The sequence below is a fragment of the Eurypyga helias genome, unplaced genomic scaffold (assembly GCF_000690775.1).
Source record: "Eurypyga helias isolate BGI_N326 unplaced genomic scaffold, ASM69077v1 scaffold24408, whole genome shotgun sequence".
Classification (NCBI taxonomy): domain Eukaryota; kingdom Metazoa; phylum Chordata; class Aves; order Eurypygiformes; family Eurypygidae; genus Eurypyga; species Eurypyga helias.
The window spans coordinates 27,908-55,297 of record NW_010267923.1 but is presented as its reverse complement, the minus strand read 5'-3'; the positions used below and the strand labels follow the sequence as shown (position 1 = coordinate 55,297).

The 27,390-nt window shown below is 38.4% G+C and overlaps 1 protein-coding gene across 1 annotated transcript in view; it reads left to right on the top strand.

The window, feature by feature from the left end:
- Nucleotides 1-27,390, top strand: part of PPFIBP2 (PTPRF interacting protein, binding protein 2 (liprin beta 2)) — an 81,412-nt gene that overhangs the window by 36,596 nt on the left and 17,426 nt on the right. Inside the window, exons 4-10 of the mRNA XM_010157595.1 lie at nt 1,291-1,404; nt 10,919-11,071; nt 17,091-17,273; nt 19,021-19,113; nt 21,616-21,724; nt 24,934-24,995; nt 27,190-27,265. Coding sequence (XP_010155897.1) covers nt 1,291-1,404; nt 10,919-11,071; nt 17,091-17,273; nt 19,021-19,113; nt 21,616-21,724; nt 24,934-24,995; nt 27,190-27,265 — 790 coding nt within the window. The remainder of the gene's footprint in view (nt 1-1,290; nt 1,405-10,918; nt 11,072-17,090; nt 17,274-19,020; nt 19,114-21,615; nt 21,725-24,933; nt 24,996-27,189; nt 27,266-27,390) is intronic.

The following is a 27,390-nucleotide window of genomic DNA, read 5'->3' as shown; positions in this document are numbered from 1 at the left end:
TCCTATCACCTCTCACCCTGCATTCATTTGTACTTCACCCTGGAGCCAACTACTTTAAAGGCATAAAAATAAAACAGTCCTCTTTTCTTTTTTATGTGATGTTCCTCCTTTCCCAGGTAGGCTTGTCGTTATATTTGCAGATAAAACAAATATGGATCACCCAGTCACTCCCTCTGCAGCTGCCCCGTAGCGAACTCAGTTGTTCATTGGTTGGATTTTAGAAGTACTGTGCAGTAGATTCACCTTAAAGGTTTCACTTCCACATGCTGTACTTTTTCTTTTTTTCTTTTTTTTTGGTAATAAAGGCATTGCAGGGTTGGATGTGAGAGCACAGATCCATTTCGGTTAATGCACTTCATTCAAACTGGACTGTGAACACCTAGGGTTGCTTTCTTGTTTGAGATAACATTTTTTTTCTAGTATGATCAAGTCTTTATTATAAATAAATAGTAAAATTAATATACAGCGTATGTGCTGCTTAGCATAAGACGTCACTGTGGGTTTTTTCACGTCTTTCGAATGTTACCTGAGTGTAGATCTTTCAGCTTTGGCAGCTTTGAGTTAGGCTGCTGGGCTTGTCTTATTACACACTCGCTGGTCTGTACCACCATTCCCACACTTCTTTACCAGTATTGCTTGTTGTTTCTTTTCCTGGGATTCATTGTCTGTATCTCACTTCTTTGGCTTTCATGTTTTGGCTTGCAAAGCCTGGGAATTTTTCTTGGAATAGAACTTTGCCGCTGCTAAAACATGCCTTTTACTCATTGCATTCTTTCTAACTTCAGAACGCTTTATTGATAGGTAAGCTGGTTTTCTCTTCTTGAAAGAAGTGAAGTGATTGGTTGGTTTCCGAATGAACAGTTTTATTGTTTATCCGTTTTAGGGAGTGAAATGCCCACAGAACCTGAAATGGCAATGCATATACTCCAAAACCACTTAAAATATTTTCAGTATCCTATGTTCTTGTTTGGTGCTTTTGCATGAACTGACTCAGGCTTCCTATCGGCAGTCTTCCATCTCTTCTAGACATGCTTTTACTTTTTTATATTAAAATAATGGGGGTGTGGGGGGAGGGTGTCAGAGGGCGGGGTTCAAGTTAAATATAGGTAAGACTGGAAAATTATCTATCTTGATAGCGAGGTTGCTGCAGCACACAAGAATATTAAACCATTGAGGACTTTAAAAGCGACCTTGCTATTAAAATGTGTGTTTAGATGTTAATTGTATAAGGTAATTGAAACTTATTTACAGTCAGTTCCGTAGCATTGTGCTTCTCTTCTCAAATTACAGGTGAGTGTTCTTACAGACCAGGTAGAAGCTCAAGGAGAGAAAATCCGGGACTTAGAAATCTGTGTTGAGGGGCATCAGTTGAAACTGAATGCTACAGAAGAAATGCTTCAACAGGTAAAAATCTGGATTGGAAAGGTTCTTGCATAATCCTCTGCAAAGACGGGTGAACATACATGGTCAGCTTGTTTGCTTGTTAAGTGCCTTTGGCAACGAGATAAAACAGGGAAAAAGAAAAGTCTCTTTTGTTGTTCTCTTGCTGCCTTTTTTTTCTTTTTTAATAATTTTTTTTTTGTTTTCCTGCTGCAGAAAAGTCTTACTGGCTGGTTGCATAACACTGTACGTGGCAGCATGTAAAATGAAACTATTGTGTCTTATTTGTACTGTGCTGATGAACGAAATTTGGACATGGTTGAGTAACTGGTTGGACAGGTTAAATGTATCTAATATGTAGGAGTTACAGAATTAAGAAGTTTTATTTAAATATCTTCGGTTTTCATATGACTTTGAAGCTGAACAGGTAGTAAGTTGAAATTAATTACTGTATGAAGTTTGGTTCTATAACCATTTTTTTCTTAATATGGGACCTTCCCCTTTATTTTGGAAAAAAAAAAAGTATATAAAGACATTTTTCTTTGCTGCAACTGACAGTTTCAGGCTATGTGATTTAATTTTTGTTCTTTCATGTTATATGTTGAGGGAGCAGAACAAAGGATAAATTAAATACCTTAGATTTCATGTGTTACTGCAGAGCTGGCAGGTCGGTCGATGCAAAAGAACTTTCCCAGTGCAATTTTGTTATTACAGATGCAGATCATCCACTGGTAATACAGTACGTAGGCATAAAAATAGATTTGAAACTGTAAATAACCCTTAAAGTCTATGCCAGAAATTTGCAGGATAGATATTGTTCTTGATGAACTTCCTCTCCCCACCCAGAATGCTGTGTTATGAATTTACTACTTCAGTTTCTGTGACATATACAAGTCTTTCTATGAACTATTCATAGCTTTAAATTATAGTTGTGTTAATCTGTATAAACTTATAAATTACAGTTGTATTTATGTAGATAAACTTGTTTGATTATGGTAAGGATCCATGTACACACATATGTAAAGAGTAGCAGTTTCGGTAAGATAAACTTGTATCCTAAACCTTTTAAAGTTATAATTCTCCAAGCTTCTCTAAAAAAAAACTTGGTCTTATAAAACTTTAGCAGCCCAAAATGCTTCCAGCTGGAAATGTTTTATTCTCATATTTAAATGAGGTGACTTTTTTTACAAATGCAATTAGTGACTGCTGTTAGTTTTTCAGTGAGATCTGAAGTAAAATTCAAAGAACAGTAACTATTTAAGTTATTAAAATCTGTTTGCAAACCTCAGGAAGGTATTCACAATGGGGTGTAGAAATTTCCTGTTTCAATCTAAAACTAGGTAGTTGATCTGTGACTTCTGCTAAAACTGTTTATTGTTTCTCTGACTTAAAATTTTCTGCTCTGATAGTCTTCTGAGGAAACTGTGAATTTAAAGCCAGACTCGACAGAACACTGAGGCATCTGAAAACAGAATATAATAATGTATGTACATTGCTATTTCTGTGAAATCATTTGAATCTACCAGTCTGGCATTAGGCACGTGCACAAATTGCTTACAAAGCTGATCCTAAAGTGGTAAGATACAAAAGTCTGTACTAAAGCTAAGGAAGTCAGAGAGTATATGTTTAACAAACCTTAAATCTAAATTTGAAGTTCACTTTGAGTAGCTGTAATTGTTGCCAAATGGGAGTAGTTTCAAATTTATCTTCTTTCCTGTACACATATTAAATAGTTAGCAGTAAACTCAAAATTACTGATTGCTTTGTGCTGTAGTTTTGAGATCTTGCATTTGAACATAACTTGCAGAAATACTGATAAGCTTGCTTGTTAATTGCTAAATTTCTAAGTAACTGATCTCTCACGCTTACAGCATATATGATAGCTCGAGTTTGCTCTGTGTGTCGCTTTTTTGTTGAGAGAAAGAATTATCTAGGCCACAACTCAGTAAAGACTTGTGTTTCATTTAAATCCTGTGAGTTTGTTCATTTGAACTTTGCACAGACACATACACAAACACATATGTTTAGTATTTTAATTTTTGCATGAGTAATGTACTTTCAATAGCTAAACCAAAAGTAAAAAATAAATTCAGTGTTCAACTGAGATATTTAAAATTTATTTTCTCACTGGAATGGGGAAAAAAAGTGAGATTGAGTTATAATTTTAGTTTTGTGAACAGTAAGAAGAACAAATGAAGTGAAATACTAGAGGATGATGAGGAATGGTAGTTGTGGTGTCTTACTCTCATGCATTACATCCCCCAGTCGACAGTGACATACAGGAAACCCGAGTTAAATCTCTCACAGTCTCAACAGTCACAGAAATTATACATGTGTTATGGCTTAGCAGAGGGCCCTATTTGTCTATAATTTATTTTTATGGTTATTTTCACAGTTCATCTTGTTGAAAAGATGACTCTCTACAGGGAATGAATTGAGATTTTGAGAGAAGAGAATGACCTGATAATGTGATGGTTAGGACGTTCATGTAAGATATGTGGCCAAAAAAGCTTCTTGCAGTTAATTTGTCAAAAGTAGAGTGAGTATCTGGCCTCAGGGACTTCAACAGACTCATGGATCAATCAGACTTTGGGGGAGACATGGATTCAGATCTCCTGAGTCAATAGTTGTCCGTGTCCTGTACAAATGCTTGTGATGCTTGACAAAGAGATGAAAGATAGTAGTGTTGTCACAGAGTTTTTCCAGTCATAACTATGTAGTGGGTCTCTCAAGACAGTATTTATTTATTTTTACAGAAAGTTAATGTATTTCTAATAAGAAAAAATCATCTAGCTCTATGTACCTATATTCTTGCTTTGGAGAAAGACCTATTATCTTCCTGAGATGCTTGTAAATCCAATTTTATCTCATGGTTCTGCTTGCTTATTTACAATGTATTGAACTCTACCCATCTTTACATTTGTGAACTTAAGTTGACAGCTTCTTCTACATGGAAAATGTAATTATAAAGATAATTGCCTTAGCTTGTAAAATCTTTAATGTAAGTTAGTAGAACTAAGCTAACTTACAGTATGAGTAAGCATACTATTTGCTTATCTGGGAGACATACACCTTAGTCAAGGATAAGCCCAGTCTTCTTAACTTACGAAACTACAAGAAGAGTAACTCTTAGTTATGTGCCCAAAACACTACAATAAAAAGAAAAATCATACACTTTGTTAAAATCATTTAATGATGATATCTGGTAATTCCACAACAGAAAGGATATGTAACGCTACCCTGCAAAATAGTTTTTGCTGAATCTATGCTAGCAGAGACTTGTCCGCTTTGTCAGGGTGGGGTTACTGGCTAAAATCCTTTTGGCTTATGGTTTCTGAACAGTTGTTTTGAACCCTGCTACAAAGTGATCATCGGAGCACAACAGCTAAAATAAACCTTATACAAATTCCATAAAATAGCTGTTAGCATTTGGGGTGGACATCTTGAACATGGAATAGTAGCAACAGACACTGCTACTGCTTTGCAGAAAATGATTCTTCATCACTCTAAGAGGGCGGTGCAATATCATTTAGTCAGAATGGGAACTTTCAAGAAATTAGTTGAGCCACTCTAAAGGTTACTGCAATAAAAAGGAGAAGGCCTCCTTCTTTCATCCTTCTACATGTTCCTGACCATGTGCTTCTGTAACTTATTTTATACTGACTCTCATGCTCATCAGGCCTTTTCCTCAGTGACTGGGAGAAAACTAACTTGGGGTTTAAAAAGATGAGGATGTTTTTCTGCTGGGTTAGTGAGTTGAAACAGCCCACAGAAAAAGGTCAAAGTATGGCACCAGGGCAATGGTGAGATGTGCGTTTAACCTAGCTGTTTATGAAACCACAGTCAAAGAAAATACAGCTCAGCAGCATTTGAGAAACAAGAGAATCTAACAGATGCAGAGATGCCCTGCTGTGCAGTTACAGATAATGCATGTATGTTTTCCTGAGATGTGATGCTTATGGTATCAAAGTCAACATTTTGCTCTTCGTTCCACTAGAGACTCTCTTTCCATCAAGAGAAAGCATTTTTCACCTTGAAAGTGGTTTCTTTCTTTAAAACAATGGCAGTCTTTCGAAAACTCATGAAAGTCAGTGGCAAAACTTTAAATCAGTCCTTTTAAGTAGCGTTCTGGTTTGGGCAAAGCAGCACATTTACCTGGTCACCCCTCATAGTAAATATTAAGAGAAGGTTTTCTGGAGCATGACTGGGAGCAAGATGCCGGTTTGGTCTCACTGAACTGCTTTCCAGTCATATCTCTGTCTTGCTATCGAAGGTGTAAAGAATATGGGAACGCCAGCCTGTGTGAACAGTTACCTGCTTTGCCCCTTAGTGCATTGTAATGACTGTCTTGAAATAAAATAAAAAAATCTTTGTAGAATTATCCTATGAAAACAATTTATGCTGTAAGTTCATTTCCAGTATATCAGCTACTTTAAAATGTAAAGTTACAGTCAATTTTAGAGAACAATTATGTGTATGTGCCTTCTAAGTTAGTTGTGGCATTTCTAAGTACTTTCTTCCAGCCAATTTTAAGAAAGGAATATTTTAGAGGAGGGTCTTGAAGGTCTGCTGTTAACCTTGAGGGAACCTTCTATCAACTTGCTATCAACTTTTCTTTCATTTGTACTGTACAAATGTAGACCAGAATTGGAACACAAAAGTGATTTTTGCACTATAAAGCAGCATAAATTGTCCGGTAACATAAAGTACCAGCCATGCACAATGTAAACTACACTGTGGGATCTAGGCTGTCAAGCTTGGCATCTGTGTTAAGCCAGTTTGAAAAGTGACTTTTCTGTGGAGAGTTCACCCTCCGCAGTTCTTTTAATTGCATTTGCTATGGTAATTGTAATAAATTAGAATACTAGTTACCTCTTTGCCATCCCAGTGCTGCATTTGATTTACTTAACAGATACTAGTTCCTGTTGAAGCTCTGTGGCATAAGGCATAGCAGTGCTCGGTTTGCTTTGCCAATCAAAATGCAGGTCTGTGTGGCAGCGTCGTTTCTGTACCTGGCCCGTACCTCACCCGGGATGTGGTCCGACGGTGTGTTTCTGCCTTCCATCTTACTTCTGATATGCAATTGCAAAAAGCAATCCAGGGGACTCATCACGTGGTTGCATTGTGTAAACAGGATTGTGTCTTCTGTCAAGTGAATTCTCTTGCCAAGTACAAAGCACTTGGCTTCAGGATTCTGTCTTAAATACACACATGGAAACTGAAAGGCTTGAATGCAAACAGGAGTGAATTTCTGTTTCTCTTGTCAGTTTATGGCCAGCTTCTGCCTGATGCAAGGAGCAGGGACTGTGCCAGACAGTGCCTTTGGGAAGCACAGTGGAGAATGTTTTAAAAACCAGTGGATTAAAAAAGAATACAGGCAGGAGCTGTGTGAGAGTAGGAACTTGAATCCAATGCAGTTTAGTGTGTACCTGTTCTGGTTTTGCAGTTGTCTTAGACTCAGGGGAGCCCGAATCCTATCTTGGTTGCAGAGTATAAATCTGGTGTGTATCTGCTTCTCAGGAACTTTGCTGGCTGGCAAGGATCATTCCTTCAGCTTTCAGTTGCCTGAGTTATCTGATCTCAGATGAATTTCAGCACTTGTTTATGGCATGCAGTAACTTCTTGCCAGCAGCTAGCTGAGTGTTTCAGATTTTGAAGTGTGCTCAGTGCTGCTCTGGTTGTGAGGCGTAAGGTTTTCGTTGTGCTCTCAAGTTGTGCAGCTTATCTATACAGGTGAGCATTACACCGCTTTGTTATTTTACAGTTAACGTAGGCACGAATCTGCTCCTCAGGCGTATGCAAAGAACCGTTCAAATTGGCAGTGCAATGGGTAGTTCCGTCCTTTCTGCTGCTTAACTCTGTAATGGGCAAATGATGAATTGGAGGGCTGTAATTCACTGTCTGCTACTGACTTGCACCATTTCATGGTGATTACACATGTACATTGCTCTCAGCTGTGCTTTCAGTTAAGCAAACATCTTATTTCTACCACAGCTGACACACAGCAGTTAAAGTGCAGTCCTCATTAGCAGTGGTTCTGGCTGAATTTTTCTTACAAGGTAGGTAGCATGGTCGGTCTGTCTGTCTCTCTCAACTATTTTAATAAGGGGGAACAGTATGAAATTTTGAGTGTTGTATTTTGTGCAGTGCACAAGGACAAAATGGAATCTTTGAGGTTTTGTTTCCCCCACTTGACTAAAATCTTCCTTCTGGTTTTTCAATCAGGATATGACATGATTGTTTCTTCTGTTTTGTGGAGTGCTGAAGCCCTGGAATTTTCTGTGCTTGCAGCTGACAGCCTAGAATAGTTTTCTGTCCTGTTAAATTTTATAAGCAGCTTAATAAGAAATATGTATTTCCATGACAATGAAATGGGAAAGTGAGATATACAGCACGTGCTTCAGTTTCATTGGGAATACTGAAAAGCATGATTAAATATTTTAAAAGTATACAGTGTGAATTTTAAAAATATAGTTGTGTTTGCAAATAGTTTGCCATTCAGTGGTACATGCCTATTGTACCTTCTGTATGACTCATCTTCGTAATTATTCAACTTTCAAATAGGGTTTTTTCTGTAGTTTTTAAAATTAAATTTGAATTTTCAAAAAAAAAAACTTTGATAAATTATAGTACATTTTAAATTTAAAAACAAGTATCTTGTTTATAAATAAGATTCCCTTAAAATATGTTCTATTTCTGTTTTGTATTTCAGCTCTTTAATTCCTCCTAAAGCTGCTACAACCCAAATTACCATTTTGCCTGTCTTATCCTTTTTTGCTTTAAAACCAATAACATAAATTTGTATTTTCTTTTCTTACAATTGCATATTTATTCTGGCTGAATTCAAGTTGCATCATACCACTGAAATACACTATAATTTCTCTGTAACAAAATGGGTCACATTCTTAATGAGCTGTTCACTGCGAGCATCTGCTTGAAGATGAAAATAATTGCTTCCAGATGTTACCATTTCAAGAGGGGACATTTACTTTAAACGGCACTTTCTTTCAAAGCAAAAGTTAGACTCTAGATGCAAGAGGAATTGTCAGCTGGTTTAAATCAGTGGAGCTCCATTGAAAACAAACTAGGGTTAGTTAGCTATTTTGTCTATTTTAAGGCGAGAGTTTTATGCCAGTTCACACTAGCTGAAGATCTGATTCTCCAGCTTCAAAGAAAACTGTAAAATGTTGTTTGAGTCAATTTAAAAAAAAAAAAAATCAGCTGTGTTCATGCTCACTTTTATCAGGTAGCACCTTAGTGTTTACATGGAGCTACTGAACCCTGGATGAGAGGAGTGAGGTATTACTCTCTGTTGCATAGCTAAGTCTAATTTGGGAGTCTACAGAAAATGTAAGGAGTAATGCCAGATGATGCACTCAAAGGATAGATCTTTTGTTAAAAATCTCTAGAGGGATGCCATGTCTCCTTGCCTTATTAAGAAATCTTGCTGTCCTATCATGGAACACCATGTCAGCGTCAAAAAAATATTCTAAATGTTGTTTCAGTTCAACAGGGAATAAAATCTGTCCGTGGGGCCAAAGTCACCTCATCGTGCTAGCCTTCTTAGGCTCCCGCTAGCCTAAGTTCAGTGGCCTGATTTCATATCAAAGGTCTGATTTATAGCGAAATCTTAAACTCCAAAAGATGCTATGTTAACAGCTGTACAGAGCCTGTTCCAGTCTGGACTGGAATTGCCTCTGGAACACGTGCAAATTAGTGTTTTTCTGCAACATAGATGAGTTATTTATAATTATAATTGTAATTTGTAATCACCTTTGGAGAAAGCAGCTACCACTGGGATTTCATTAGGTAACTGCCTCTTAGAGTTTCTCAATAAAAAAAAATCAGTGCATTATCTTTTCCTGATTGGTGCTTGATTTATTCATTCAGAGGAGACAGGGAGTTGGGGAGAAAGGCAAACAAACCAAAGGAGAAAAAAAAAAAAAAACAAACCACCATGAGGCTACATTTTTGTTTATTTTCCCATCCATACACCCATTGTCAATAGGAATGGACATGGCATGGGGAATAGTGGGTGGGTTAGATAACTGGTTCTGCAATGCAGATGCAAGTTTAGTACTATTTTTAATTTGGGCAGTATTCCTCACCAGACTAAAACAACTTACATGTGGAGCAGATTTGGGTTCCAAATAAACTTTAACTGTATAATATTTTAAATAACCTTTGTGGCTTCCTTGGCTCCAAGCCACAGTCTACAGCTCCTGGCAGAGGAACAGATGAGAAAAGGGTGATGGACAAGGGAAGTTTTGATCACTCAGTAACATCAGTGTAGATCTAGAACAACTATGACAACTTCAGTTAACTCAGTTCCATGTAATTCAAAGCAGAATCTGCTGTGATTCCTCAGTGCGTTTCATATGGTCAAGACACCAGGGTAAGTTATGAATTACCATAGATTTTCTTAACCATTTAGAAACCTACATTATTTTGCAAAAATTAATTAGGCACTTGGAAAGTCAGATGGTGAATTTTCAGTAAGGCTTAAGCTCCTGAATGGATTTCTCCCCCTCCTCCCCCCCCGCCTTGGAGGTCAACAGAAGCATTTTATGTGTATAATACACTCTAAGTTTTGGAAGATTTCTGCTTTGTCTTTCTTGTAAAATGAAAGATAGAATGAAAGTGTGAATATAGTATGTTTTCCAAACACAGTGATACCACTCTGTCCCAGGGATACCTTTCCCTGCAATCTGAAAAACATACTCAGGGCACACAAGCAAAATTCATGGCCAATTGTTTCTCCTTTACGCTGTTACTCAGTTTAGATATTGCCTTTTAGGTTCCAGTTAGGGTGTACCCCTTTAGGTTCAGAGCTGTTCCCTCCAGAGTGTGTAGCCTTTAGAAGTTACCAAGTACTTCAGCGGGACTGCAGAAACATTGCTTTGTCTTTGGCACCCTTATTTTGGTTAGGGTGCTCATTCTGTAATACATCCTTTCTTGAATAACAGATGACAAGAAATACTAACTTGTTTCATGTTAGTACTAAAATGTAGCCTTGTCGGATGAATATTTTAGGAAGTAGCCAACTGTTTTGTAACGTGTCATGTGAAGATCTTTATGGCATTACGTAGGTTTGTCTTTGTTCAGTTTTGGTATCATTTTCTGATTTCATGTCTTGCCTGGAGATTAACTCTGCTACATGTTTTCTTGAAATAGGGAGGGCACACAGTGGTTTAGTGATTAACACAAGAGACTGTTCAGGTGAAAATTGCTGTGCAACTCAAGAAACAGTTCAAACAGTTCAAAGTGTACACGCTGTGAAGATAGAGAAATTTGCTTTCACATGAATTTGCCAATCGCTCCTCTTTTTTTTTACTTTTTCTGCCTGCAGTATACGCTTAGAGTATCAAATCTATCTCACTGCGTTTTTCCGTTATAAAGCAGTAGGAAGTGTGACTTTTGAAGAAGAGAGTAATTTTGCTTCTGTATTGAAAGTGTTAATCAGTGGGGTAGACCCTTTTCTATGGGTCTGCCAGTAAATCATGTAGCATTCTGTCAGTGTTCAAATAAATAACTGAAGAAAACACTGGTTTGCTTTCAGGAGTTGCTGTGTCGAACATCACTGGAGACTGAGAAATTAGATCTAATGGCTGAAGTTTCAGACCTGAAGATTAAACTGGTTGGTATGGAAAAGGAACAGAGTGAATATGAAGAGAAACAGAACAAAGCTGAGGTGAGTTTCTTTCATGGGCTTGTTTTCTTTCCTTTTCTCTCATGTGTCTGTGGTCTGCTGTCACACACCTGGGCTTTGACCCGCAATCAGCATGCAGAAGGATTTTCCGTGCTTACAGCACAGGCCGTACCACTGATCCTGCGAATCCTGTGAGGAATATGATTATGTATTTTTTGGGATGTGGTTTCTTTTTCCCTCTCTCATTATACTTCAAATGTTGCTGTTTGGCTTTAATCAAGGCACAAAATCCTTTCCAAAAGCACACATCACAATTGGCCCTCACTTAACCCCTTCCCTTCCGCAGGAGCTGGATTAGCATGGCCTTGTGAGGCCTACCAGAACTGTTCTCTTCCCTCGTTTATGTGGCAGAGAAGACTTTCAGCTCAGTAGTATCAGGGGTGCTACTAAAGCTCAGATGATCCCCCTTAGTGATTTTTCATGCATTCGTAGCACTTGGGAGGGAAGGGCAAAGGGCAGGGCATTTTCCTCAAATGAGCCTTTCCCCTTGTGGTTCCATAATAAATAGTGCAAAAAAATGACATGCATTGGAAGAAATTCTAATCCTTACTCCCCTTCAGATGCGGAGAGTTCTGGACATCAAAGAAGCTTTGCTTTTTACATATTGGTGAAGAGAGTAGGAAATGGAGAATCCTATGAACAAGATCAGTTTCATGGTAGAGAGAGGCAAGTGGGAGCTGAGAAAGAAAGCGCCTGTGGGAGACAGTAATTCGTACAAACTGCCATGTGTTGCCCTACTCAGTGGTCCTGTAACGGGACCAACTAGCAGGAGAGGATTACTAAGTCCAAGATTTATACATTGCTGACTGAAAAAAAAACTTCATGCTCCTCATTAAGAGGAGAATTTGAAATCCAGACAGTGTTAGAAAACTGCTCTCCATAATGCTGCTGGTGGAATACTTGATAACTATGCATAAGTAATTTACCTGCAGTGACATAATATGTTTGGGGTGTGTTTGTTTTTTGACTTATTTATCCTCTGAAGTTTTCTTTAGAGATTAAAAGATAGCTTAAAGAGAACAATTTCTGGCAGAGGTTGCAAGCCAGAGAGGTACCAGCTGCTTGTTTTTACCATCTGTGGCCTTCTCATGCTCTTTCACCCATAATTGTCAGTGTCTTGTGTACAGAAGGCCTAAGCAGTCTTGTACTACCTGCAAATCTAAACAGGTCTGTGCAGCGCCTAATTGCCATGGATGGCAGCCTGCTCCCAACAGCCATCTTCCTGAGAGGTCTTCAGCACTTCCCATGACATTTTGAATAGGAGGACAGGCTGCTTAAATTATCGCAGGACATGCACAGTCAGCCTGACTCCTGAAAACCAAGAAAGCTTTTGAGTGCATTTGCATTGACAGGACTTTTAAATACCCAGTAGGTCCGGGGCTGTGATGGGAGTAAGGCTATGACCTGTGAAATTTCCTGCCACTGCAGCATGGTGTGTAGGCCCCCGTGGATGGAACAGTTGAGCTTTACTGGCCTGGAAACCTTTGTTGTATTGCTTGGTGATAGGAAACGTTCCTGCTGTGATGGAAAAGGATTCTAATCTGATGGAAAAGTTGAGAATCATTATGTTAAGTACGCCCTGAATTATTAACTACCCCTAGGTGTGATTAGATTTCTGGCCTGTTGAAAGTCACAAAACTGTGTATACAAAGCAAGAAAAATGGGTGTTGCAAGTAAAGCTGTGAGAAATAAACAGCATTTTTGGTTTGTTTATTGAGTCATTTTAAAAATTATCTCAGATTGATCTGAATAAGCATTAATCCACTTTGTGAAGATGAACAGGGGTTGCTTTCAGTCAAATCAGATGCTTAACTAGAATTCTAATGCTGCAACCCTATTGCAGTTCCCTTTACTATAAATCTTACTAATTTTCAATACAAACACAATTTCAAACATCACAATTAAGTTTATTAATATATTTTCTTTATACTATTAGACCACATCTGCTGCTTAGATTGGGTAGTATCTTTGAGTGCCTTCCTGAACTCCTTGCCTCCACTGCCCAACTACATCTTTCTAGTCAATAAACCACTCTTACGTACACCAACAGTCTACCTTTAGTTTGCCCTTGCTTACACCTACACCACTGTGTTATGGTAACCCCACTGCTTCACAGTGAGACAGTTCTCCAATCTGACAGTGCCTGAATGAAATCAGTCTTGTAACTCTGAATGTCGTAGCTACTACAATATGCTCTTAAGAGTACACAGTGCCTCAAATGCAATTGCAATTAGTATTTTTACATAGGTCGAAGCTATGGTAACAGAGGTAGAGCCTTTCTTATAGACTACAGCTGGCCAATTGCTCTTTCATGACTGAGTTTAGGATTGACAGAGGTGAGCAAAACAGTGATTTCACAGTTTTTACAATCCAAAACAAATCAAAAATCCTAGCCTTGCACAAATCCAAAATTTAGCCTCATACTAGCTACTGTGAGGAAAATTCTGTCACGACTAAAACCAGCACTGCTACTATCAGAAGTAATAGTCCTCAGTTTTCACCCAAGTATGTGTGTTAGAGGCATCCAGTAGTAAAATAATTTTAGACAGCCTGTTAGTTATACTTCATAGCTGACCCTGCAATTTCTATATATAATAACAGGGTTTAAAAAGTTTTAAATTAAATGTGACGTTGCAGAATAGCTGAAACATATTTGCTCTGTACTCTAATTTTACTTCACAGCAGCTGTTTCCAGTCACATAGAATGTAGCTGTGGAATTATTTCTCTGGTTGGATTGGGGGGAAACAAAGCAAATTAAGATTTCCTTCTAAATATGAGCGAGTTTTAATGTGTCAGCTTCATTTCACTTTATCTTATGCAGCTGTGGTTTAGTTTTGGTTTTAGTTAGCAGCAAAGTGTTTACTGAGCATCTCTAACCTCCTCTCAAAGATATTGATTTCACACTCAATGCCACTTGTCTCTGGGTCTTCAAAAGCATATGCTAAATTTAAAGTGCATTTATGTATATGTGTATATATATATCACAGGGGCTGGGAGAATAGCTGCTTGTAAATGGACAGTCTCGCTCTTGTCTTTGTAATTTTATTTCTTTTTTTTGGTGGAATAATGTTCTACTTTTACTATGGTGATGCTGTAAAGGTTTCTGAAATCCCACCTGAGGGAGTGGAGCTTTTCTCTTACCTGAGAAGCCTTAGAAAATTTGGAAATGCATTTTCTTAATATACAAGGTGTGAGCAAGCAACATTATCAAGTGATTAATGGCAGCCTGGACCATTAGGCTATGGTCAGGCCTACCTGACCATAGACAAGAGACCTTCTATCACTGTCATGTGACCGCAGGAGTAATTGTCCATTTCAACTTGCTTAGCAGCCCTTCTTTTCTCCTACTTGTTCTTTTCTAGCATGGGATAAGTTTTGTGGGTTTTGCTTTTTCACAGTGTGGGTGTGAAGTTTGATATACGCTTTTGGGAAGTGTTTTGTGGCTCTTGTGTGGACACTTCAAAATTAAATATCTAGTGCATAGTTACTTGTAATTTCAAAGAAACTTGAGGCAGTGAGCCGCTGACTCCCACTGGGGAGTTTGGTCCGTTGTCCCACCTGAATCAAATTCAAGATACAGTATGTTGATGTTAATAAATTTTCATGCTGTGAAAGAATCTCAAACATGAGAAGAGTCTTCTACCTTGAAACTAGAAACAACTGTAAAAGCCTGTTTTGCAGCTGGAGTTCATCTGGAGACCTCTCATCCTTCACTGGGATAAGGATTTCTGCCATTTCTGTACTGTCAAATTTGTCCTGAGGAAAGTCTGTGTGGACACAGGGTGTTTCCCATTGCCATTTTTAATGTGAGGCAAACGAGAATAGAATTACAAGGCTGTGGCAGAAGTGGTTCTGAACTCTCCCATTTTGCCACAACTTGGAGCAGCTGTCAGTTTGTGCTTAGAAGTCTGTGCACCTTGGTTGAGCAGTGGTTCTTCTGCACCTCGTATGGGTTAATGGTATTCTCTGTCAAAAAGGAGCACGGACTAAAACCCTAATGCTTCAAAGAAAGCAAGAGCGGGATGTGTGTCCTGCTGATTCTGATCTCCAGCTGGTACTGCTGTATCTGTGGAAATGATGGTAAAAAAAACCAAAATCAAAGCATGGAAGATGGAGGGACTGTGGATAGTATCCAGATTGCACATACAGGTAGTCCTGCGGGTGTTCTGCTTTGCAATGCTCTGATAAGAGAATGGGTTAGCTACGGGGACGTTCTCTTCACCGTTGTCCTACTGTGTTGCTGCAGAGTGGCTCGTGTAGCCTCTGAACCTACAAAGGGTACGGTTTCACCCAGGGGAGATGATGGGGAAGGAGGCTGCTATCTTTTCTTACCTGCAGAGCCCTGGCAAAACACGTCATGTAAACCATAAAAACAATTTAGAGACTGGCCCCCAGCATACCATCTGAGACTGGGTATTGTGGAACAGGTTGCCCAGAGCAGCTGTGGATGCCCCATCCCTGGAAGTGTTCAAGGCCAGGCTGGATGAGGCTTGGAGCAACCTGGTCTAGTGGAAAGTGTCCCTGCCCATGGCAGGGGGGTTGGAACTGGGTGGTCTTTAAGGCCCCTTCCAACCCAAACCGTTCTGTGATTCTATTGCAGACAGTACGCTGGGGCCCAGACTCTCTAAATTGTTTTTAACTGTTTAACGGTTTTAACTAATCCTCATGTATATGCATAAAAGGTTTGTTAGATGAAAGAGGATGTCATTCTGCTTGAGAATATGTATAGTGAAATATATGCCACTGCTTTTCTGAATTTTATGTTTATCACAGGGGCCTGAAAGAATACTTAACTGATGGGAAACTCTTGTAACTACCCGATACATAGGCTTTTGAGAGGGAATCTTTGTGAATGTTTGAAGTTGTCTGTGGATGCTGATACAGTTTGAGATTGGTTGTGTTAAATATTCACCCGGTCAGAATAGTGTCCTGTCCTCAGCAGCTGTTCTCTAGCTTGGTAATTATTGGTTTACCAGAGAGGAGAGATTACAAGAGGACTGTTGTTCATTGTAATGAAGAAAATAAATGTTGCCATGTCATCTGGTTTTCTGTCCACTAAAAGCTTTTTCACTCCTTTGGGAGATGGATTAATCTCATCAAATTTATTCCACTGAGAAGATTGACAAATCACAAAGCACATTGTGAATATACATGAAAATTAAGAGAAAGGCACTGCAAACTTGTATTACCTGAGAAAATACCCAGCACTGTTTGCTACTGAGTTAGGGAATTTAGGTGAAACATTACATAGACTTTAATACTTGTCCTTGGCTTGCTTTCTGTAGCTGCATTTCTTGGTGTGTATCACCAATACACGCAAATCCAAGAAGTTGGCCAGCACATTAGTGCCCTTTCAGGTCATTACTTTTTCTTCTGGGGTATCCTTTGATTCCTCCTGTGTATGTTGCTTAACTCTTTTTCCATATCGGGATACTGCCTACCTAGCAAGCTGGGCAGTGGAGCTATTTTTCTGGCTCATGCTAGATGTGGAAACAATTTTTTGCTAGTAAATTCTGTGTATAACTTGAGAAAGAGTAGGTTGAGTAGGTTAAGGTCCCAACTGAGCACTTGGCAATTTCTTCCCAGTGAACGATTTGTCTGTGTAAATGAATGTAATCAAGTCCATTTCAGCAAAATTGTGCCTCTGAGCCAGCATATTAAAATATGTTCCAATTTTTCCTGTTATCTCACTTCATGTGACTGGGTAAGATTCCAAAAATGAGGAGCCAAATTCTGATCTTCACATTAGGATCAGAATCATTAATTAGTCTGGAATAGAGATTCTGTTCTGTTTCAACTGTAGCTTTGTGCAATATTCCAGACTTATACCCGTTCACATACTTATCACAAGGGAAACACATAATTTTGGGTTTATTTGTTTGCCTTTGAAGTGCTTCATGTATTTGTGCTACAACTGTAGAAATATCATCTTTGCATCATTTTCTTTCTCACCTGTCTTTTTTTTTCTTTTCTTTTCTTCCTTTCTTCCCATGTTTTCAGTCAGTAGTGAACCTGATCAGTGAGCTACAGGAGCAAATGTGTAGACTGCAGCTGGAGATTAACAGTAGAATCCAAGAAAGAAAGTCTGAAGATAGGAAACCAGACTTGACACCTAATGGTCCTCAGTCTAGTCCGACATCAGTGGTAGAGACTCTCAGCCAGAAGAACTGCTGTCGGTGTGATGTACGACAAGTAGAGCTTAGCAGAAGCCTGTGTATTGCCTCTTCTCTGGCAGAAGCTACATTCCGCTAACCAGAGCTATGTTGTGAATTATTGGCATTAATCTTTGTGCCTTACATCAGCGAAGAGTGAGGTGGTCATAAAAATTACCAAAAAAATCCGCACCCCAGACACCCCACCCTGATTATTGGGGCAAATATGGTCACCACTGATGTCTGTCTGCTAAAGCACAGATATCTGTTAAGACCCAGTAACCTCTTTCAGTTTTTTCATTATTTTCATTTTACTTGTAGGTCTATAGTGCTGGTGTGGGGCTGGTTTTGGGTTTGTGGGGGTTTTAAATTTTATTTTGGGATTTGTTTGGGGTTTGCTTTCCCCTTAGTTAAGCCGTGTCTATTTGAAATGCAGCATGCTATCATGGTTTGGTAGTTTGCCAGTTTTCCTCACAATTATGTCAACCTAGCAGTGCATGATGGTGCACCCTAACCAGTCCGCTGAACACAAATTATTCCTTCTTCACTATCTTAAAAAGCTTAACACAAGTATAAAATGGAGTTTCAGGTACGGCTATCCGAAATGCATCCTTTTTTCCTAATTATAATACTAAAGTGAATGGAAAGAGCCATAATAAAAATAATCTGCTTATACATTTAAAATAGCAAATCCAACATGTTTTTGTTTATTCTCTGACATTAGCAGTTACCAGAAAAGCATTTTTTTCAATTTACATTACGGATCCTAGTTGTATTTCATCATAACTAGGTCATGTGTCAAAACAAAAGCTACTTTGCCTAAACTACTTAAATTTACTCAGTGTGGACTGATACTGGTCTGCCTGAAAAACTCCATTTCAATATTTGCTTTTGAATCAGTTTGCTGCATTGTCACATCTCTTTGGTTAAAATATGGATCCCCAAAACTCATTTCCTAAATAATCTGCCTACAGTGTGGGGGAGTTTTTCAGTGATTTTTCTCATAGGAGTTATTTTTGTAAAATAAGCCTTTGGGTATGATGCCTGTTTTGAAAACAGTGCTGTAGTTTCTGAGCTTGCCTCTGTCCAGAGCTGATTAGGGAACTATTAGACTACAGTACAAGCTGCATATTGGAGAAACAATCTGGGAGTTGCTCAGAATGAACGTTAATTTATTCCAAGATATTAGTATGGTTGCTTAATATATACTACACTTCCAAATTTACCCTTTCCTCCATTCATTTTAAGACATTTGGTCTCCTTAAAGTTCCATCAAGGATGTAACAATGTTGTCCTTCAGAATGAACACGAAGGTACAGTTCTATCAAGGAAAGGGCGAAGGGACGTTTAAGAGGCACCTTCGTCAGAGGAATAGATGGAGAATGTGAGGAACCCACATTCTGGGCCGCACCAACGCGGTTTGCCAAGCGGCAAACATCAGTGCTGAGAGTGGCACACTTGTAGTCATATTTGACTCTCTCTGTGTGGTGTTAAATGCCTGTAACGTGCTAGATGCTATTTAGTCTGAGTGTTATTTTTCTTCACCAGCTCCATTCCTTAATATGACTAAGAAATTTGCTCATAATTTCAGGTGGAGAGTTTGAGAAAGTATTCCTTATCTCTCAGTTCAGAACAGCTTTTGTTGTCTTAGACTAGGTCACAGTTTTAATGAGCTGCTTCATTCGTGTATGGCTTGTGCATGATCTTTAATTCAGGACTGTGGAAAAATAATATCTATCAGAATAATCTTATGTTTAGTTGCTGTTCTTCCCCTGCAGGGTTTGCTACAGGAACTGAGACACCTCAAAATTAAAGTGGAAGAACTGGAAAATGAAAGGAATCAGTACGAGTGGAAGTTAAAAGCAACTAAAGTAAGCAGAATACTTGGTAATTACTAATGACAGACTTCTTTCCACTGGAAAGGGATATGGTCCACTTCTCATCAATATTAACTTCTCTTACAATTGCCTTGTGTCAGGGCCTACTATAAAGTCAAGTTTTTGTTTTCTTCAACCATCTTTGGAAAAAGTGTTCTCTGGCTTCAAGTTTTTGTAGGTTCTTTTTGTGCCTTTTTCTCCCTCCCGGCACTTTCCAGTCTTCTACCTTTTTGTAATTGTTATTTATATAAAACAAAACACCAAAACAACCATTTTGACTTATGAAAAACCTGTTCTGAGGAAAGGCCTCTTTGAAGGATTTCTGTCTTGTATTTGTGTAACAGTGACAAGCCTCTGGAATGAGCCTTCCAGACTGAAGAGACATGCAAATTCGGTTGGGTGTTCGCTTACTATGGAATTTATTTTAATAGACATTAAGCCCAAAATACACCATTAGATGATCTGCTTTGACTTTGTGTATATCCAAGCGCATAGCTGTCTTACCCTTCTGTTGACCTTAAATCCTGGAAAGCTGTTGGATCATAATCTGGAGAAACTCGACATTTGAAACATTTCATCATTTTCCACAGTAATTAATTTTTCTAGTTGAACATTCTCATTGTTAAACAGTTGCACTTTATTTCTAGTTTGAATTTTTAGCCCTTTCTTCACTAGATTAAAGAGCACCTTGTTCTTTGCCCTGTTGAGGTACATCTTTGTGCTGTAATCACATCTTTCATTTGTGTAGTACTGTAATCCCTGTTCATACTCATGACTGACCTTTCTGCGTGTGGTTGGATCTTGGAAAAACATTTCAAATTATTAAACTGAGTTTTCTCTTTAATATTTGATAGCTATCTGCCACTTCTGCATCAAGCTATTATTTGTATTAGCATTTCTTTCTTTTGAGAATTCTTAGGTGAACATTGAAATGTTGCTAGCGTGCCTTTTTTCTTATTAAGCTCTTGTGTCCACGAAAATGTTTTCTTTGACGTGGTGGAGATGAAGGGTCTTTGGGAAAATATTTTCTCAAGCAGTGAGTGGCCAGCTGCCAAGATAGATAAAGATTATGGAAAGTGTAGGAGCAGAATGAAAATAAGAATTGTGAAACCCATCGAGTGAGAGAAGATACAGGACTAGAAAGGAAGAAAAGTACAGGGAAGGAGAGACGAAGAAAAATAATACTAGAGATGACAGGAATGAGTCATTAAAGGAAAAGAGGGCATTTAAAAGAGCCAAGAGATCAAACAGACAAGGGGGGAGACAAATCCAAATCTGGAATTAAGAGGTCTGCAGCTTCTATCTTCCTGTTGCTCCAGATTCTTAGATGAGAAATTGGAGTATTTCCATCGCTGGATATAAAAAGCATATTAGTCATTGGGAAGTGTAGGAGCCCTTCAGAGATGCAGCCAGGCAGATTCTTCTATTCTGTGTGGAATTGCAGGCAGAGTGGTGATCTGCTGCTGCCATCCAGCTGCTTGCTTCCTGGTGAAAATAAATTTGTGTGTTGCAGTAAACTAGTCCATGTATTTTCCCCCGTTTGGATAATGTTGTTTGGTGTTTTGCTGCATTTTTTCCTGCTTTATTTTAGTATTTTGAGAAACTGGTCACATTAGTGAGTTTGTTTCCTTTTTTTTTTTTCCCCCCTTTAACTGCAAAGGAGCTTTTGCTGGGGGAAATGCAGAATGGTGATATATAAAGGCTTTAAGGCTGCTTAAGAAAATCTTAATGAAGCTACTGTCTTAGTGACGTATGCTGTTCACAATTTTCTCAGAAACTGGAAAAAGAGATGAGAGTCACTGTATTTCAAGCTAGACAATCACAGAATTCTTCTCCCTCTGTAGTAGTGACATCTTTCATGTGTGATGTGCTATCCCACTGTAGTGGCAGCACGAAGTGCATTAAGTGTAAATGAACCACTGATCTTCTGTTGAATATATGGGGTTGTTTTCCAACTTCTTTGCTTTTCCAACTACTTTGCTTCTAGTCTGTTGCTGTACTCTCTGATGTGAGGAAAAACAGTTTTGTCATGCTGCTGAGAAAAGGGCTCAGTGTTAATAGATTTTCAGTTAAATTACTAAGTAGTAACTAGGATAAAAAACCCAGTATCTCTTTAAAAAATGCTTTGATATCTTTTAGTGGTCTTCATACAAAACTCGGGAGCTGCCCTGCAATAGTCATTATTGTATGACCAGCACTGTAGCATTGAGAGCTTTCCAGAGTTTTTCTGCCAACAGGAATTGTTGAAAATTGTACCCTTCTGTAAGTCTGTCTGCCCTGAGACCTAATTGGATTGGAAAAAGTCAGCTTCTGCAAAAGGAATAGGATAGTAACACCAGGAAATATGTAAGGTTGTTATAGTGTCTACGAAATGCCCCGAATGGGGGAACAGCGCATCAAAGTCCGGTGTTATGCTTAGAAGTCTTCTGGTGCGTGGGAACGGATCACAGAGAACCAGTGACGATGTTACTCTGAATTTGTTGTACTTTCTTTCAGGCTGAGATAGCCCAGCTTCAAGAGCAATTAGCTCTCAAAGATGCAGAAATAGAACGCTTACAAAGTCAGCTATCTAGGACGTCATCACACAGTGAAGTGGCTGAAAGAGGTAAGAGAAGGGGAATTAAAATTAAAAATACAAACCCCTATTTTAACTTCACCTTGGTAGCAGCTTGGCTCAATATTTCAAAGGAATACAAAGAAAAGTAAGAATGTATTTACAGAATTTATTTTGGGAGGAAAAACGGTGCAAATTTATTTAGTCTTCTGATAGGGTAAAGGCCTTTATTGTGTGAAATTCTATCCCAGTCTAGAGCCAGCACAAATTGCAATAAGTATCCTAAGGGCACTGAAACTTTTTCTACTGGAATTTTATTTATAATTTCAAAGAGTCATTGTAGTTCAGTAGGAACATATTTTTTGTGTATACCATCAAAATTTCTTTGAAAAATCTTCGCAATTTCCATTTAAGTCAATTATGCTAAGAATAATGTTTAAATGTCCAAAGATTCTAAAACATAGTCATTGATTCATGTCTTTCCTTTCTCCAGGACTGTAACTCATTTAGGCTCCCCCTCCTATGAAAGGTCGGCCCAGCTGGTCTTTCATGGACCTTCCAGCCAGGGCTGTTCCATGATTCCATGATACTGCAGTTTTCTGGTTTAAACTGCACTGTCGATACAGGTCAATGGCAAATAAACCAGCTTGTTTAGCCTTTGGTCTCAACCAGTCATGTCACTGTTCTCTGAAATATTGACTCCCTGGAGCTTCTGTCAGTTGCTGGGCTGTGAGCAATATGATGATATTGGTGACCTTTTCTGCTAGAATAGTGACTCTTACCCATGCAGGAATATTTGTGTGTCGTTGACCACAGTGCAACAGCTTAGCTGCACTAATTTGTTTTGTGGGTGTTAACCAACGCTTCCAAAGAGTGCCCTTGTTCAGATGTGACTTTTTAGGGGTTGTGCTACCTTTTTCTCAGGGCTTACCAAGAATCTCCTTACAGGACCTAATTCTGACTGGTTTTATGCCATTTAACTCATTTAACACATACTTGGTGCTGATTTCACTCAGATGCAGAGCTTGTGCATGTAGAGAACTGCATGTCTAACTAGAAAATGAGTCTGTCTAACAGCAGTGTTTTATAGAGGAAGTCTTCTACTAACAGAATTTTGTATTTTCTGTGAGATTCCCAAATAATTTATGATATTTCAAGAGAAAGATAGTGGTATGACAATAATTCAAGAGCTTGGCAACTTCAAACTTCCAGTAGTGTGTCTGTTCCTATTCATGCTGAAGATGGGTGAAACTATTCTTGATTCCAGTGGGAGAGGAATCAAACCCTGTACAGATTCTTTAAGCTACATTTAAGGCAACCACTTTGACTAGACTTGAATGGAAACAGTTGCAGCAGCAATAATTCTCCTGCAAAAAAATTACGGATTTATCGGATTTTTTTTTTAGGTGGTCTTTTAAAATAAAGTTAAAAAATAATGTCAATGTACTTGTAGTATGCTAGAATGCATATTATAATGAAATTGCAAAATTTATCTAATATGTGCTTTTTCTACATACTTTATTTGACTCTCACCATTTACCATCGTAGAGGAAGTTTATAGGAGAAGGCTAAAAGAAAAACGTAAGCCTTGCAATTCACTTCTGGCTTTATCTCACTGTTCCTTTCACACAAATTGTAACTCAAATGCACTCTGCAGGAATAATTCAATGTTTGTTTAGATTTGGCTGTCTAACTGTAACATACCTGGGACACTGCTTTCATTGCTTGCAGCAAGCAGACAGCTACTTGCCCTGTTTAGTAAGATTTCACTTCAGAAAAAACAATCAGAGGTTCACAAATCAGATAGCTGGACTTCAAAGGGACATTGTCAAGGTTAACAGAGCCAAAACTTAACCTTCACCTCTTTTTACCTGTACCAACGTATAACACACATAATATCTGGAAAGATGGCTTTAATTGACAGCCTCCTTCCTTGGAGGGGTGCACTAAATTTAAAAAAACAGTCTGAAAAAAAGATGTTTCCATACTTGATGTTGTTATAAATATTGTAAGTAAAATTTGCTTTAACATGCTTAAAAATACCTTGACACCAGTTCTTTTTGAAGTCTAATACTTATAAAGAGAAATTAGTAGGGCTGTGATTTTTAATGGCTTTTAAAGAAAATCTTCCAATTGCTTACCTTTTGCCTGCTGGCTTTAGTTTTTGATTTGGCTGTGTCTGTGCATGTCTTCTGTTACTAAGTGCTCTCTTTCATAAGGGAAATGTTTGCAAAGTTAATTTACATGTTTTAAAACTTAATCATGATAAGGTGTGTATTTTTCAGAATTACTACCACAAAAACTAATTACAGTTTTTGCCAATAGTCTAGATATGACATTGAATGTTCACCATTCAGTAGTAAAACATTTTCTAAAGGTGCTCTCTAGCAGTATTGCTTTTCTTTCTTCTTGCTCACTTCATGCCTGCAACATCTGGTTTTCATAGTCTTTTGTGAAGCAAGTGGGTCTGTTTTAACGTCAAAGCAGGAATTCCTTGAGTGGCAGTTACAGCAGATAAACAAATTCAGGTTCAGTCTCATCATCTAGACTTTATTTAATACAGGCTGGTACTGGAGGACTTGCTTGTAGGGAAGAAATGAAAGATTTCATTCAGCAAAGTTAGGACCACATTATTAGCAACCTCATACATTTTCAGAGAGTGTGTTTTAATTGGTTCTGACTATACCATTCCCGAATAACCTCTATGTTGCAACACTAAATTGTGTGTGAGGCAATCCTGTATTAGCGTTTGCTGTAGATTTTAACTCATACTGAATTGTTTTTTTTAAATTTATAAACTTTCCTCATATCAAACTATTTTTGTTACTGTCCATTTCCAAGTTTCATGAATGTCCTTAAACTGTTTGTCATAAGCTGGCAAATACTTTTTCCAGATGGAATATAATTAATTTTCAGTCATACTTAAAAGCATTTCCTTGAGTGTCTAACAGAAAATGCACTCTCATCTTTTTCAAAATAAGCCTCACTGTTTCTTTTTCTCATTATTTGACTTTCAGAGTATAAAATCGTATCATGTAGACTTTCATAAGCAACACCAGCACGTTTGTGTTGTGTGTTGCTTTTAATAGTTCAGCTTTTGAAAACCTCCAAGTTAAATGTAGTTTAACAGTGCAATTGCCATGCCACTGACATAGTTTTGGTTACTCAGAAGAACATAGGGAGAGCATCACAAAACATACATTGTTTACATTAAACACAGCAAGTGTGTTTTCCTTATCACATTTTAAAAACACCTCTAGATCAAGAAGTTCAGCGGTTGAAGATCGGAATGGAATCGTTATTGGCTGCAAATGAAGAAAAGGTGAGAAAATAATCCTTGTTCTGTATTAAGAATGAAACGATGGTTTTGAATCTCTAGTGATCTGAATAACCTGCTTTCTGTAATTGTGGTATTGCCCCTATTTTTTGGATTAGACTATGAGATTGTGACAGAAGATTCATTTGGTTGATTTTAAATAAAAACTGAAGGCTGACCTTTCTAACCTGGCTGCAGGACTTGGGAAGCTCATTACATTCTAGAAGGGAATAGAAAGCCAAGGCTATAGTGAGCAGAACCTCCTGGTTTCTGCTATTGAGAAGATCGCCAAGGTTTGGTCTTCTCTGGCAGCTCTTCATCTTCCAGCCCAATCTGAAGTGCTTTGGCATCCCCAGATTAGACTGGGATAATAAAAGAAAGTTAGTGGCCTTTGAATTGGACTCAAATTTTGGGAAAAAGGGGTGAGGATATAAAGACACAAGGGTAAGAAAAATAGTATTAAAGGAAAGGATGAGTGAAATTAAACCCATTTAAATGGGAATTGTGACTTCTGTCTCTTACCACCTGCATATTGTTTGCTGGTCAGTTGGACAATTCAAGTGCAGCATTTAGGGCTGGGTCTTGGAGGATGTGTCTCACCATTGACCTACTACTTAAATTGTTCCTTATTTCTGGAGGGGCTGTGAGGGATTGAGGGGGATTAATTCTTGAGGAAACTGTAGTTCTTGTATTTGAAGGGAACACAAAATTTTATTGCTTATGCCCTAATATCTGGATATACTCACAGGGAAAAGCGGGTTATTTCCATGGAAACTGTAGTGTTTAAACCAGTGGACTGATGGTTGACCCGCAGCTTCTTACATATTTAATGTAGAGCTGCTACCTTCAAATACTGCAAAATAAAATGTTCTTTCTGAGGGAAAATAGCTCTAAATAGCTTTTGGGATAACTGTAACTTTGGGATATTTCTTGTATCCTTTAGGACAGGAAATGCTCAACTAAGTTGCTAGGAAGTGGTGCACATATTTCTTTAATAAAAAAAAATTGGGAACGTTAGTCTCAGGTCTTTGCTACGAGGAATCTATTGTTTCTATCCATAGTTGGGATAACTATTTTAGGCCTCTTGTCTTGTGTCTTGCTGAGGCATGAAGGGAGGATCAGCATCATGTACCATTCTGTAATCTGGTAAAGGTCTGGTTTCTGTGTGGTTACTCCTACAACTCGGTTGACACGTGCCGTAGCACACGTGTACCAGAGCAGCAGCTCAGTATCGGCTGGTCACTGACGGACTTACCAACTTCCCTGGAAGGTTGGGGTCTTTTTCCCATGGCGACTTCTCTGCTTCTGTGGCTTTCCTGACACCTGCTTGTAAAAACTAATTACAGAATTAGTCTACTTGCTTGGGTTTGTATTTCATGCTCTGTTTAGAACTGGGGTCACAGGAACAGGACAAACTGTAAGAGTGCAAATTGTAAGACTGCTCACTTAATGACCGATAGCAAGAATTTATCGTCCTCTGGAACAGAGTATCATAAATGGAAATGTGGGAAATAACAGATCTAATCAATGATATAATGATTACCCATTACTCTGTTGCATCCGTGCAAAAGACAAGCGCGCTCCCTGAATACAATGCTTTCCACATGTAACAGGAAAGCATTAGGTCTTGGAGAAAGAGTGGAGTGGGATAATGCGTCAGGTATTTGCGACCTCACTTCTTTGGTTCTGCACAGGCTTGACTGCCTAAGTTCAAAACGGTGTGCTCAAAACTGTGCATGTGGGAATGCAGAACATGTCCTGCATGAGAGGGTTAAAGAACACAACTAGATTGTTGAACTCTACAAAACATAAACATGATTTAGCTTTCGATTACAGGTACAACGCTAGCAAAAAACAAACACTGCCCACTGCAGGCAGTTTGGAGGTAGAGCTCCAGAATATTCCTTTGTGACTTTTCAAAGTGAAAGCAGAGTTCCAAATTATGCTTCTGTAAATAACTGATTTTCTAGTAATGTCAAACTCCCTGGTTTCCTTATATCCATAATTTCACACTGTCCAGCAAATATTATGTGTGATGGCAAATAAAAGCCAAGGAATGGTCTTTACAAAGCATTTGAGAGACCTGATCCTGCTTTCTGGAAAAGCAGGCCAAAATCACAGAAATGAACGTGTTCTACAGTGTTTCTGCAGGTTAGAAATGTAGGATTTTAATCATGATTCTATTTAATGCTTTTTGCAGGACCGTCGAATAGAGGAGTTAACACTATTGCTAAGCCAGTACAGGAGGGTCAAAGAGATAATGCTTGCAGCTCACGGTAAAGTGTCTTGTGAATAACTTCCTGATGTCAGGTCTCTTAAAAGCTGCAACTGCTGCTGGTGTCCTTTTAAATACATGTGTATAGTAATATGTATTTCCCCACACCTGTATTTGTATCACGTT